The 12,040-nt window shown below is 40.6% G+C and overlaps 1 protein-coding gene across 21 annotated transcripts in view; it reads right to left on the reverse strand.

Annotated features, from left to right (window-relative positions):
- Rbm26 (RNA binding motif protein 26) overlaps positions 1-11,512 on the reverse strand; it is a 74,826-nt gene extending 63,314 nt beyond the window's left edge. For 13 of the 21 annotated variants that reach the window (XM_050144632.1, XM_050144630.1, XM_050144638.1 and 10 more), the window contains exons 1-2: positions 11,366-11,489; positions 2,788-2,896 (exon numbers count right to left, since the gene is read on the reverse strand). In XM_050144632.1, coding sequence (XP_050000589.1) covers positions 2,788-2,864 — 77 coding nt within the window. In that variant the 5' untranslated portion in view covers positions 2,865-2,896; positions 11,366-11,489. Of the gene's footprint in view, positions 1-2,787; positions 2,897-11,365 lie in introns of all 21 variants that reach the window. The other 8 variants (XM_050144642.1, XM_050144641.1, XM_050144635.1 and 5 more) reach the window with 1 other exon arrangement.
- Positions 11,513-12,040: the final 528 nt, after the last annotated feature.

The raw sequence follows: 12,040 nt of genomic DNA on the forward strand, positions 1-12,040 counted from the left end.
TAGCTCTTACATATTGTTCTAACCCATTTCTAATATTCTGTGTAGCCCACGAGCTGGCTTACCAGGGAGGATCTTAACCTGCGTCTGTCTGGAACGGGAGAACCATGGCGACTCTTCCACCAAGCCTCCTTCTCCCAGCATTCTCCTCTGTTTTCTCCACCCACCTAAGGGTGGGCCTTATCAAGGGGCCTAGGCAGTTTCTTTATTAATAAGAAATCACTCCCACATCATACCATGGTGGGGAAGATATGGTGGTAGAAAACTTGGTGGCAGCACAGGAAACAGCGGCTGCTTGCTAAGATCTCAGTGAACCACGAAGTCTGTACTTCTTTTATGAACTGTTCAATTCATTTGTTCATTTACTGCCTGGATTAGTTATTCTTCTACTGTTTGTTGTTCTGAGTTTTTTATATATTAAGCATATTAATTCCACCAGATATACAAATGGCAGCAATTTTTCCTCCTTCTATTAGCTGTTTCTTCACTCTATTGTTTTCTTTGCTATATGGAAGTTTTTTGATTTCATGTCACCCAGTTTGTCAATTCTTGTTATTCCCATCATGTCCTCAGAAAACTGTTGCCTATGCCTAGATCATGAAATATTTTCCGTGTGTTTTATTCTAGTATTTTTAGTTTCAGCTCTTAAATTAGGTCTTCAGTCTTTTAACTTATTTTTTGTACAAATAAAGGGGAATCTAGTTTTATTCATATGGCTAATTGGTTTTCTATATATTACAAAAAGTGCCATTTTTAACTACAACACCATTTTTAATACCTTTAATAAGAATAAGATGGCCATGCCTATGTAAATTGACCTCTGTGGGTACTCTACCAGTTTTTGTTGTTGACTGTGGCTCCGAGTATAACTTTTTTTTTTTTTCTTTTTTGGATTTTCGAGACAGCTCTTGTAGACCAGGCTGGCCTCGAACTCACAGAGATCCGCCTGCCTCTGCCTCCTGAGTGCTGGGCTTAAAGGCGTGTGCCACCACCGCCCAGCTCTGAGTATAACTTTAAATCAGGGATTGCTGTATCTCCATTTTTAACCCGTTACCTCCAGTTGATCTGACCTTTTGTTTTGTTTTGTTTTTCAAGACAGTTTCTCAGTGTAACTTTGAAGCCTGTCCTGTAACTCACTCTGTAGACCAGGCTAGCCTGGAACTCACAGAAATCTGCCTACCTCTGCCTCTGAGTACTAGGATTAAAGGCGTGTGCCACCACCACCCAGCTTTTTATCTTTTTTGCTCCCATGTGAATTTGTGGGATTTTTCTTTTAGTTCTACAAGAAATGTCAATTGAATTTTAATGTCTATTATGTTAAATCTGTAGTTGGTAATTACTTTTGGTAACTTTTGGGCGCCAGATAAAGATGGACACTAAAAAAAACCCCACATAACTCAGAATTGATATAATAAAGGGTTATTTATTTAGGAGTACACACACAGGTCACAGGTCAAATGGGAAACAGCAACCAAATCCCGCAGCCAGAAGGGGGCAACCGCGTGCTTTATTTCAGCATTGATAGCATGAGGCCACACCCAAGTGGGCGGTAACTAAAAGGCTACTGGCTGCAGATGTAATAGTTTTACAATAATATAGCCCATCTGTAAACACAAGGACTTTTTATCTTCTAATGTCTTTTTCAACTTGCATTCGGTGTTTTACAGTTTTTCACTAAATCCACACACTGCCAAAGCATAACACAATTCTCATAATTATAACATAATACTTGGACTTTAGTTCATTTTGTCACTCCCCTAAACAAGCCCAAGAAACAGTATTTTCTTATTTTTCTAAGAACGGTTCTTCAAATGCTTTCTAAGAATTACTCTATATAGTGGTATATATTATTTTTGTTTTAATAAATAAATCTTGCCTGAAAATCAGAGGCTCTAAATCTATGGCTCTAATCAGCCATAGAGGCCAGGAAGTGGTGGCACACACCTTTACTCCCAGGACCCACAAGACAGGCAGACAGGTCTCTGTAGTTCAAAGCCACCCTGGGCTACACAAAATTGAATCTGTCTAAAAGAGAAACAGCTCACACAAAGGTGATCCCAACACTTGGGATCGCACACCTTTAATCCCAGCACTAGGGAGGCAGAGACAGGCTTGATATGAATGGGTGGAGAGGACAGGAACTCAGTGTGGGATGAAGTCTGAGGATTCATGGAGAGAGGATCTCACCCTTTCTGTCTGAAGATTTGGTAGATAAAAGGTTTCTCTAGTGGTTGGCTGCTTTGTTTTTCTGATCTTTAGCTTGAGCCCCAATATCTGTCTCTGGGTTTTTATTATTCGTGCTACAACTCATGCTTTAACTATTAGAACTCCAAGGAGCTTAAGTGTTCTACCAGTATCATTATTTTAAAAACTAACATTAGCATAAATACTTTTAAGTAATTAAGAGGAAGACTTCTTTGATGTAGTAATTGTAAATCCAAAGGTAGTACTGGCTTTACATGTATCTGGCTTAAGAAATGTTCAGAACACCAGGACAGACAGCCTCAGTAGAAATTAAATATTGTATTTTAAAAAACTGAGTAAAAGTGTTTCATATTTTTTGTAAATATTTTATAAAGGCTTGACTTAATAGAACACAGGCTGATTCATTTCTTACTGTACAGTGATTAACTTTAAAAAAACTTAAGGAATTGTCTGATTTTTCTTAAACATTATTCACCTGCTATGGCTTAGGTGTCTCTACAAAAAGGGGAAATTAATCCGCACTGTGAGGCATTATGATGTGGAACCAGGTGGGCCTTTAAGAAGTAATTAGGATTAGATGAGTACCTTAAAGTGGGGCCCACACAATTGCAAAAGAGGCTTTTTGTCCTATGGCAGGATAGCACATCATGGTGAGACCACATGGCAAAACAGGAAGTGCCCACTTACTTCATGGCTGAGAAGTGAACAAGAAAGAAGAAAAGGAATTGAGTTCCCACTATCCTTTTAGAGTTCACACCTATAGTGTCATTTTAAAAGGTCTTTAAGACCTCCCACTAAAAAGCAATCTTAATTAATCTGAAGCAAGCCAAATGTTTCAGAAAACAAGTCAATATTTAGATGCCAATTATATTTCTAAATACTAATAACAGTTGCAAAGTGAAATTTTTAAATGCTAGTTATAAGACATGGGAGAAAAAAAATCTTTGTAAGACCTCACCAGTGAAAACTATAAAATATTGTTTATATGTAAGTAAAAAATTTCAGAAAGGTGCACTAAGAAATCTCAAACTGATTTTACTGTTTACAAACAGAAACCAAATTAAAAATAAGCTTTTCCTTGGTACAAAATTATTTGAACACTGTCCTGGCTAGTTTTACGTTAACTTGACACAAGCTAGTCATATCAAGGGGGAACCTCAACTGTGAAGCTGGGTGAAAGCGGGCCAGCCTGGAGGGCATTTTCTTAATTAATGATTAATGGAGGAGGGCCAAATCCACGGTAGGCAGGGACTTCCCGGGGCTGGTAGTCCTGGGTTCTATAAGACGGCACACAAGCCAGTAAGCAGCACTGCCATGGGCTCTGAATCAGCTCCTGCTTCCAGGTTCCCACCTGGTTGGCTTCCCTCATGGTGACTGTAATCCAGGATATGTAAACCATATAAACTCCTCCTCAAGCTGCCTTTGGTCATGATTGTTCATCACAACAATAGTAGCCCTAACTAAGGCATACACTAAAAATATGGTTTTCTCACAAAAATAAGGTAGTGAAAAGAAATAAATCTGGTAAGACAGGCTTATCACCACCTCCTTCATCTCATTCATTCTCTTTGGAACAAGGGAAGGAAAAAAGCTGAGAAATTTGTTTGAGCTTGACTTGGCCATTTTCAATAGGTACACATCAAACAAGGTAATATATCCATTTTGCTCCCAAACCTTTCCCTATCTTGTGGTTTTTAAGTAATTTTATTCGAGACATACCCATAGGCCAGTCAAATTGCTAAAACGCATTTTAAAAGGTCTAAATTTAGTAACTCAAACTTCAAATGGAAAATTCAAGTAGTATTCAGCAATAAAATATGGTCTTGAGAGCCATTTATCAAGTTAAGGAGATACAGAAAGTAATGAATATAAGCATCATGGCCAATAATTAATTACACAGTATTAACTCTTCCACTAACTAAAATTAATATATAATTAGAATTATTACTTTTATCCGGCTCCATGAACAGAATGTTGAACACAGAAACCCTCAACTTTTTTTTTAGTAAACATGAACTCATCGGTGCTCTCATCAAAAAAAAAAATCACTAAACTATTTTAACTAAATTTAAGCTTTAAATTTCTAATCTGAGCTTGGTGTAAATTCCAGATTTTGGGAAAACTGAGGCCAGCCTACTAGGCTACAAAGTGAAACCTTGTCTCAAAACAAAATGGAAAAACATTCTAATTCTGAAGGCACTCTGAAATAAAGAGGCTTATGGTAAGATGGTTAGGAGTTAAAGGTGCTTGTCACCTAGCTTGATGACCTGAGTCCAACCCCCAGAATCACTCTTACAGGCTGTCTTCTAACCACCACCATGTACCGGTGCCTAGGCACACTCACAAATAAGCAAAAGGTGTTTAAAATGCTGAAATAAAAAGAGAAATTGACCCCTCATGTCAGCTACTCTGAAAGTTATCAGTGTAGATTTTAGTTTTATACAAACGAGCTTGTCACTCAGATTTTCAGTCAACAAAGGAGAAACTTCACTGAATGCATTTAATACTGAAGTCTGTGTCATAGACACACACACACACACACACACACACACACACTAGGTGCTACCTAGAACAGGAAGACAAACTGCAAGAGAAAAAGTCGGCTTTCACCTGCCAGATTCCAACAATGATGCTAAACCATGTATGTCGCATGTGATGCACATAATAAGTTATGTAAGACCGATTAAAGAGTTTTGTTGGAAAGAGTCACAATCCCCAACTAGAAGGATCCCAAAAAAGCTTCTGGAGAAAATAGTTCATATCAGATCTCTATTTTAGTACTGACATACAACACATATACATAAACAACATCTAAAGTCAGGAGGCACCATCACACAAAGCTTCAGAATCAAAATGTCTTCATTTGGAGTCCATCACCATTACCTACTGGTTATATATTCCTATAAGATTGCAGCAACAGAATATGGTCTTGAGAATCATTTATCATATTCAAGCCAGTAAGGTGTGCTACTAAATGGTCCTAAGAGTCCATTTTGTCATCTTTAACAGACCTTGTTCACATTCAATAAAGGCAAAATAATCAACATTGAGTAAGCTGTCAATGAATTTAAAATGGGAGAAAGGGGGCCAATATAAACAATGTAACAGAGAATCACAAAGTGTAGCTTTGCAGAAATTAGATGCTAATAAAATAGGATATAAGTAGAAACCAGCAAGAAGGCAATTGTAAGAAAAGTACGGGGATAGTTTCTGCTATTTTCACTAACATAGCAAGCAGACTCACTATGCCAAAGCTGCTACTCTGCCGTAAGGGAAAATTAAGAAGAAAATCTAATTAATGTTCGGGGGTAAAAAGGTCACTGTGCATCACAAAAGAACAATCTTTCCATAATTCAAGATATAAAAAATAAATTTTAAAGAGTTTTTTTAAAGTATTTGTTAGTAGCAAATATAAAAAAAAAATGTACTACAAAAACTCCAAGGAGCCGGGCGGTGGTGGCACACACCTTTAATCCCAGCACTCGGGAGGCAGAGGCAGGTGGATCTCTGTGAGTTCGAGGCCAGCCTGGTCTACAAGAGCTAGTTCCAGAACAGGAACCAAAAGCCACAGAGAAACCCTGTTCGAAAATTAAAAAAAAAAAAAAAAAAAAAACTCCGAGGAGGTATCTCTCAAACTGTGTGTAATGCTTTTAGAATCTTGTTCCTTTTCAAATGGGTTCCTGTGAAAGAGTCCAATAGTTAAAAAAGGAAGTATACCACTGGAAAGAAAATATTATCCACACTACCACGCTTTGGAGTGTGCATGTTCAGCTCAATCAAGCAGCGCTCAACCTTCCTAATGCTGTGACACTTTAGTACAGTTCCTCATGTTGTGGTGACCCCAACCATGAAATTATTTTCATTGCTTCTTCATAGCTGCAATTTTGTTACTGTTATGAATCCCAATGGTCTTAGGAGACCCCCATGAAAGAGATATTCGGCCCCTGAAAGGGTGGAGATTCACAGGTTGAAAACTGGTGCTCTAGAGCATAAATAAGGCTTAAACTTAATTAACTGTGAACTAATATTTAACTTCACACTTCAGTGCCTCACTGTCATCATCACCTGCAAAACAGAGATAACACTCCATCAAATAAAAAGGAATAGGAAACACTAGCAATACACACAAATGTTAGTGGTAGCAGTAATAGTTATGTAAGCTATTTGTATTTAATCAAGCAGTATTTAAGGAAGGAGGAAAGACAGCAGAATCTTAAGCGTCTAATTCTCTTCTAACTATACAAAGAAACTATCCTCCCCAATTCTATCAGTAAGGAAAGAGAGGTTCACCTGTCTAGATCACTAGGCTAACTGATGGCAGAAATGAGAACACTGACAGAACACTGTGTATGAGGTCACGTTTGCTTTCTTTCCTCCACACAACCGACTTTCACAGCAATGCACAGCTGCAGAAGCAAAAACTAAACTCCAAAGTCTGAGCACTAGTCTGTCTCTCAGTTTTATTTTCTGAAAAATTAAAGGATTTGATTGTATTTTGAGGAATCCCTTCATATTAAAAAAATCTGATTTTTTAAATTACCACATATGGTAATAAGCCCACAAAAAATTAGTGAAGGAAACTTTTTCTATTAAGAAAAAAAAAGAGAAAAAGTAGGTAAAACCCTTTAAGATTTATGCACAGGCTAGGACTTACTGAAAACTACTCTAACAGCAGAAATAATCCCAAGAATTGACAAATGAGATTACCTGAAATAGAAGCACAGCAAAGGAAACAATTACCAGAGTGAAGACACAACCTAGAGAATAGGAAAAGAAATTGCCAACTGTACTTCAGATGGAGTTACCTAGATTATATAAAGGACTACAAAAACCAAATCCCCACAAACAAGTCCACAAATGAAGAAATGGTTCTCAAAGGAAGAAATACAAATGGCCAATAAATATCCTTAGCCATTAAAGAAACGACTTAAAATGCTTTCAGGAGACTGCAGAGATCGGTAAAACGTCTGCCTTAAAAGTATGAAGACACAAATTAGAGCATGGTTGGCCAACTAACCTTAGCCAAATCAAGGAGCTCGAGGTCCAATGAGAGACTTTGTCTCAAAATACGAAGTGTATAGCAGTAGGAAAATACCTGAATTGGACTACTGACTTCAAGACTCTGGTTCACCCCAAGGAGAATGGCCAGGATCAAGAAAACAAATGACAGGCAGGCAGTGGTGTCGCACAACTTTAATCCCAGCACTCAGGAGGCAGACAAGTGACCATGTGAGAGAGAGGAGATCTTAGGTGGGGAGAGGGTGAAAACAGGGTAAAGGAATACATATATATGGAAATGCCAATGCCATTAAAAAGCCCACTACTTTATATGCTAACTTCAAGGTTGAAACACTATCACAAATACCTTATTTGCAGGGAGGGGGTGTCAGGATTTCACATTACCAAAAGGACATTAGTAGTAAGGAAAGAACTAAGAAAATTGTTGAAATCAAAAGATAACAATTCTAAGTACTTCAAGAGGAATTTTAGTATCTAAATTCTCAATGATTTGTGAAGAACAGAACTCTGCTACTACAGAGTGTCTAATGGAATAAAGCGATACACACATTTGTCACTGTGCCTGAAAATGCAGCCAGGCTCTCAGGGGCACCTCACTCCCCATCACTCTCCAAACTCACCTAACCCTTTACAGGCTTCCTAAAAAAGACTCAATTGTACGACCTGGCTCGTCTCCCATCACCAACCATTTCTATTCTTCCTTTGCTCTTTCAATTTCTTTCATTACTTCCACACAATTTTACCCCACCTCATTTTTAGGACATTCATACAATATGCTCTCCAAAACCTAGAAAGCTGCTCTTCATCCCAGCTGAGATCTAATTTTACCATTTCAAAGAAGTCTTTCTTGACCTCCACCCAATGTCTTTCCAAAGCATTTTGGACTTCTTTACCTCACACACTACTATAATTACTTGTTCAGCATCTGTCTTCCCTAACTGATGAAAACCTTGCCACATTTCCCACCCTGATTAGTACAGAGTAAGTACTTAAAAGTTTGCTAATGCATTCACAATTCAGATTAGTTAAAAAAATAAATAAATCAAATACTTTACTATCATGATAGCCAAAAACTATATAAAGTTCCCTTCATATAGTTTTTCCTCAAAAGGTATGTATTTTATAATTACATGTCAACACTAAGCAAAAAAAAAAAAAAAAAAACCAACTCTTTACATTAAAAAAAAAAAAAACAAAAAAACAAAAAGACAGACACCCTATGGTGGTGGCACCCGCTTCTGATCCCAGCTGATCCCAGCACTTTGCAGGCATTTCTAGGCCAACCTGGGTTACAAAGAGACCTCCAGACAGAGTTGAGTCGGAGCTGTTATACCTCTCTTGAAAAATCAAAAAATGAAGAGAGGGAGAGAGGGAAGGAGGGAGGAACAAAGGACCGAACATAAGAAATCAAAGGGGGGGGGGGGGCTGGAGAGATGGCTCAGTGGTTAAGAGCACTGGCTGCTCTTCCAGAGGTCCTGAGTTCAATTCCCAGCAACCACAAGGTGGCTCACAACCATCTGTAATGAGATCTGGTGCCCTCTGCTGGCTTGCAGGCATACATGGATGCAGAATGTTGTATACATAATAAATAAATAATAAATCTTTTTTTTTAAAAAAAAAAAGAGCTAGTTCCAGGATCCAAAGAAACAGAGAAACCCTGTCTCAAAAAATCAAAAGCAAACAAACAAACAATAAACAAATACAAAAGCAAAAAATGAACAAACAAAAAAAATCATTAAAAAAAAAAAGAAATCAATGGGGGGCTGGGCGGTGGTGGCACACGCCTTTAATCCCACCACTCAGGAGGCAGAGGCAGGTGGATCTTAGTTGAGTTTGAGGCCAGCCTGGTCTACAAGAGCTAGTTCCAGAACAGGCTCCAAAGCCACAGAGAAACCCTGTCTCGAAAACAAACAAACAGAAAGAAACCATTGGCAGGGAGGGGCGCGCACACCATTAATAATCCCAGCACTCAGGAGGCAGAGGCCAGCCAGGACTACAGAGTAAATTCAAGAATACCCAGTACTGTTTCACAGAGAAATTTTGTCTTAAAAAAAAAAAAAATGAAAGAAAAGAAAAAGAAGCCAACGGCAGTAAATAATTAAGCTTTTGTAAGTTATCACCTAGCGGAAAAGAGAACACATGGAGACTAAAAGAAGCTAAATTGTACAATGAACATAAGAAAGGGCCCCTGAGTAGACTCTACTAGCAGTAACTGTTTACTGTAATCATGAACTAACAGCATCTGAGTAGTGCTCCAGTAAGCATGCTTTTCTTTAATTAAAAAGCATACACACTAAGAATATATATATATTTTAGGTTAGTGAAAAAACATGAACTAACAAAAGAAAGTTGGTTTGAAACATACTAATTACAAACCAGGCAGTATTTTGGATTTTCTTTATATATATATATTCATTATTTTCCCCATTTTACAAATGGAAACATGCACCGAGTTAAGCGACTTATCCAATATTATACAACTCGCCGGAGTGGTAGCTGCACAGTTCAAAACTATCATTAAGCTCGGGGCCTCCCTCTCACCTGTTAGATGTTACTTTCCAATCCACTGAAGACAATGTCTTTTTTATTTGAAGGTAGAGGGTAGTGAAGATTTAGTCTTTGGCTCTGCATACCCTCCAGCTCTCTGAAATAGAATTTCTATACCATTCTGGTCAACTGTTTTGCCACCTTGCCAAATCTAAGAGCTTCTAACTTACTGTATTGATCAAGTTAATAACTCCACCCCAGCCTTCTACATCATCCATGCAGCTGTAGAGTTAACTTCGGGCATCATACTTGATTTTCCTTTCCCTATCTCCCACATCTGCTCTATCAGCAAGTTTTCTCAGATCATTGTGAAGTACATTTGGTTCTGACTGCACTAGCATCCAATGCAGTCTTTCTCCAATACCCTCAAAACAGCCTCCCTTCATTCTACAAAGCAGGCGTCTTTAAAGTCAAATCAGTCCTGGCCAGATTCAAATAGACTATCTTTCACTTATGTGTTAAATAAAATCTTAATTCCTGACCTTGATCTAAAAGCCCCATATGATTTGGCCCCTGCCTGCTTGTAATTTCACTGTCTTTCCTCCCTTCTCTACAGAAACCACAAGGATTATGTCTTATACCAGGCCTTTCCATTCTTCCGACTACCACATCTTATCATCTTAGTTTGTTAAATATTACTTGCTCAGACAGCTCCCAGCAAGTGCTGAAGCAGCCTCCATCCTAACCACATATACACGATCCTCTACTATTAAAATGGTTAAAACTAGCCATACCTGAAATGGTATCTTACTGTTAATCTGGGAATTTTAAAGTTCTACCCAAACCTTCCCTCAGCACACTCTAAAAACTTAAGACGTGTATTATATGGGTGAGCTATCTGCCGCTGCATTGTGTTGTTATTGTAAATCAATCATACCGAAAAGAAATTTATCTATGCTGTATTTTGCATTTAACAAATCCACAAAACATTCCTAGAAATTTTCCATCTAAGACATTTCAACAGTCGCACGAACTACTGAATTCCCTCCTTAAACTGCTAAATATCCCATATGGATAGAGATTTGACTTTTTCCCTTCTCCACGTGAGTAGGGCGTGAGTGGAACAGGGGAGTTCTACTGGGCACATCAGCACCTGTTACATCTTCCATCAGTTAAAAGAGGTGCGTATGAGCCAGACACCACATGGAAGACGTGGCCTTTCTTTTAAGGGACCGTAAGGGAAACCTCGTTTAAACTCGGACTGCCCCCATAGAAGCCATTCACTTCGCTTAAAGAAACAATGTCAAATAAGCTACGGCCAGGATCACACGCTAGCAGCCCTGGAGGGCGAAGAAACCGACGTGAAGGCCCTCGAAAAACACAGGTGTCTGGGGAAGTTTGCCATCAGTCTACACGTAACGGGAAAACAAAAGCAGTAGACAGCGGTGCAAAGATCGGTTCAACGACAAAAAAAACAAGCACAGTCCCAGCCTGGGCGCCCTCGATCAGGTGGAGGGAGAGGAGACAGCAGAACCCTAGGACCCCCGTTATTCGCTCCGACCCCCACCACGGGCATTTCGGGTCAACTGCACCGACCTGGGCATCCGCCGGGGCCATCCCCGCCATGCCTGCAAGGACAGCTCCCCGGGGTACTCACATGGGCTCGAGGGTCTTGCTGAGCCAGGACTTGAGGGCCTCGAAGTTTTCAATGATCATCTTAGAAACCATCCACCGCGGCCCCGAGGCCGGTCACACTCCTGCGCTCGCCCAGGTCGCGGTCGCGGCCACCGCCACCGCCGCCGCCGCCGCCCCCTCCTCCGCGCGCCGTCCGTCCGCGTGGGCCGCGGTGGGAGGTGCCGGTGGCAGGTCCCCGCGAGCCGAGCTCGCCCAGCAGCCCGGCGGGGCCGCCGCAGGCCGCGCGCCCACCTGCTGGCCGGGAGCTTCCCGTCGGCGGCCCCCGGCCCGGGGCTGAGGCAGCAACGGTTTCCCCGGGCCCTCCCCCTTGCCCGGCTCCCCCCAATGAATCTTCCCGAAGGACAGCCGGACGCGCTGAGACCCAGGCGTTCCTCTCAGCTCTGGGGTTAGGTGCTTGTTGGCAACGCCGCAGAGCAGGAGTGAAAGCGGGCGAGAACGGAGGGCGGCTCAATGGGAACGGTTCGGGGGTCTTCCCGGCTTCCAGCACCCCCAAGAAGATGGCTGCCCGGCAAATCTCGCGAGAATTAATTGAAGTCTCGCGGTGAGTCCCAGGGCATGCTGGGAAGAGACGCAAGTTCGGCGGACCATAGGCTGAGCAAATGCGGTGTTGTGTTTTGTGTCTGCGTGGGTAGAGGCC

The sequence above is a fragment of the Alexandromys fortis genome, unplaced genomic scaffold (genome assembly GCF_014885135.2).
Source record: "Alexandromys fortis isolate MF-2015 unplaced genomic scaffold, M_Fortis_MF-2015_v1.1 scaffold_43, whole genome shotgun sequence".
NCBI classification, from domain to species: domain Eukaryota; kingdom Metazoa; phylum Chordata; class Mammalia; order Rodentia; family Cricetidae; genus Alexandromys; species Alexandromys fortis.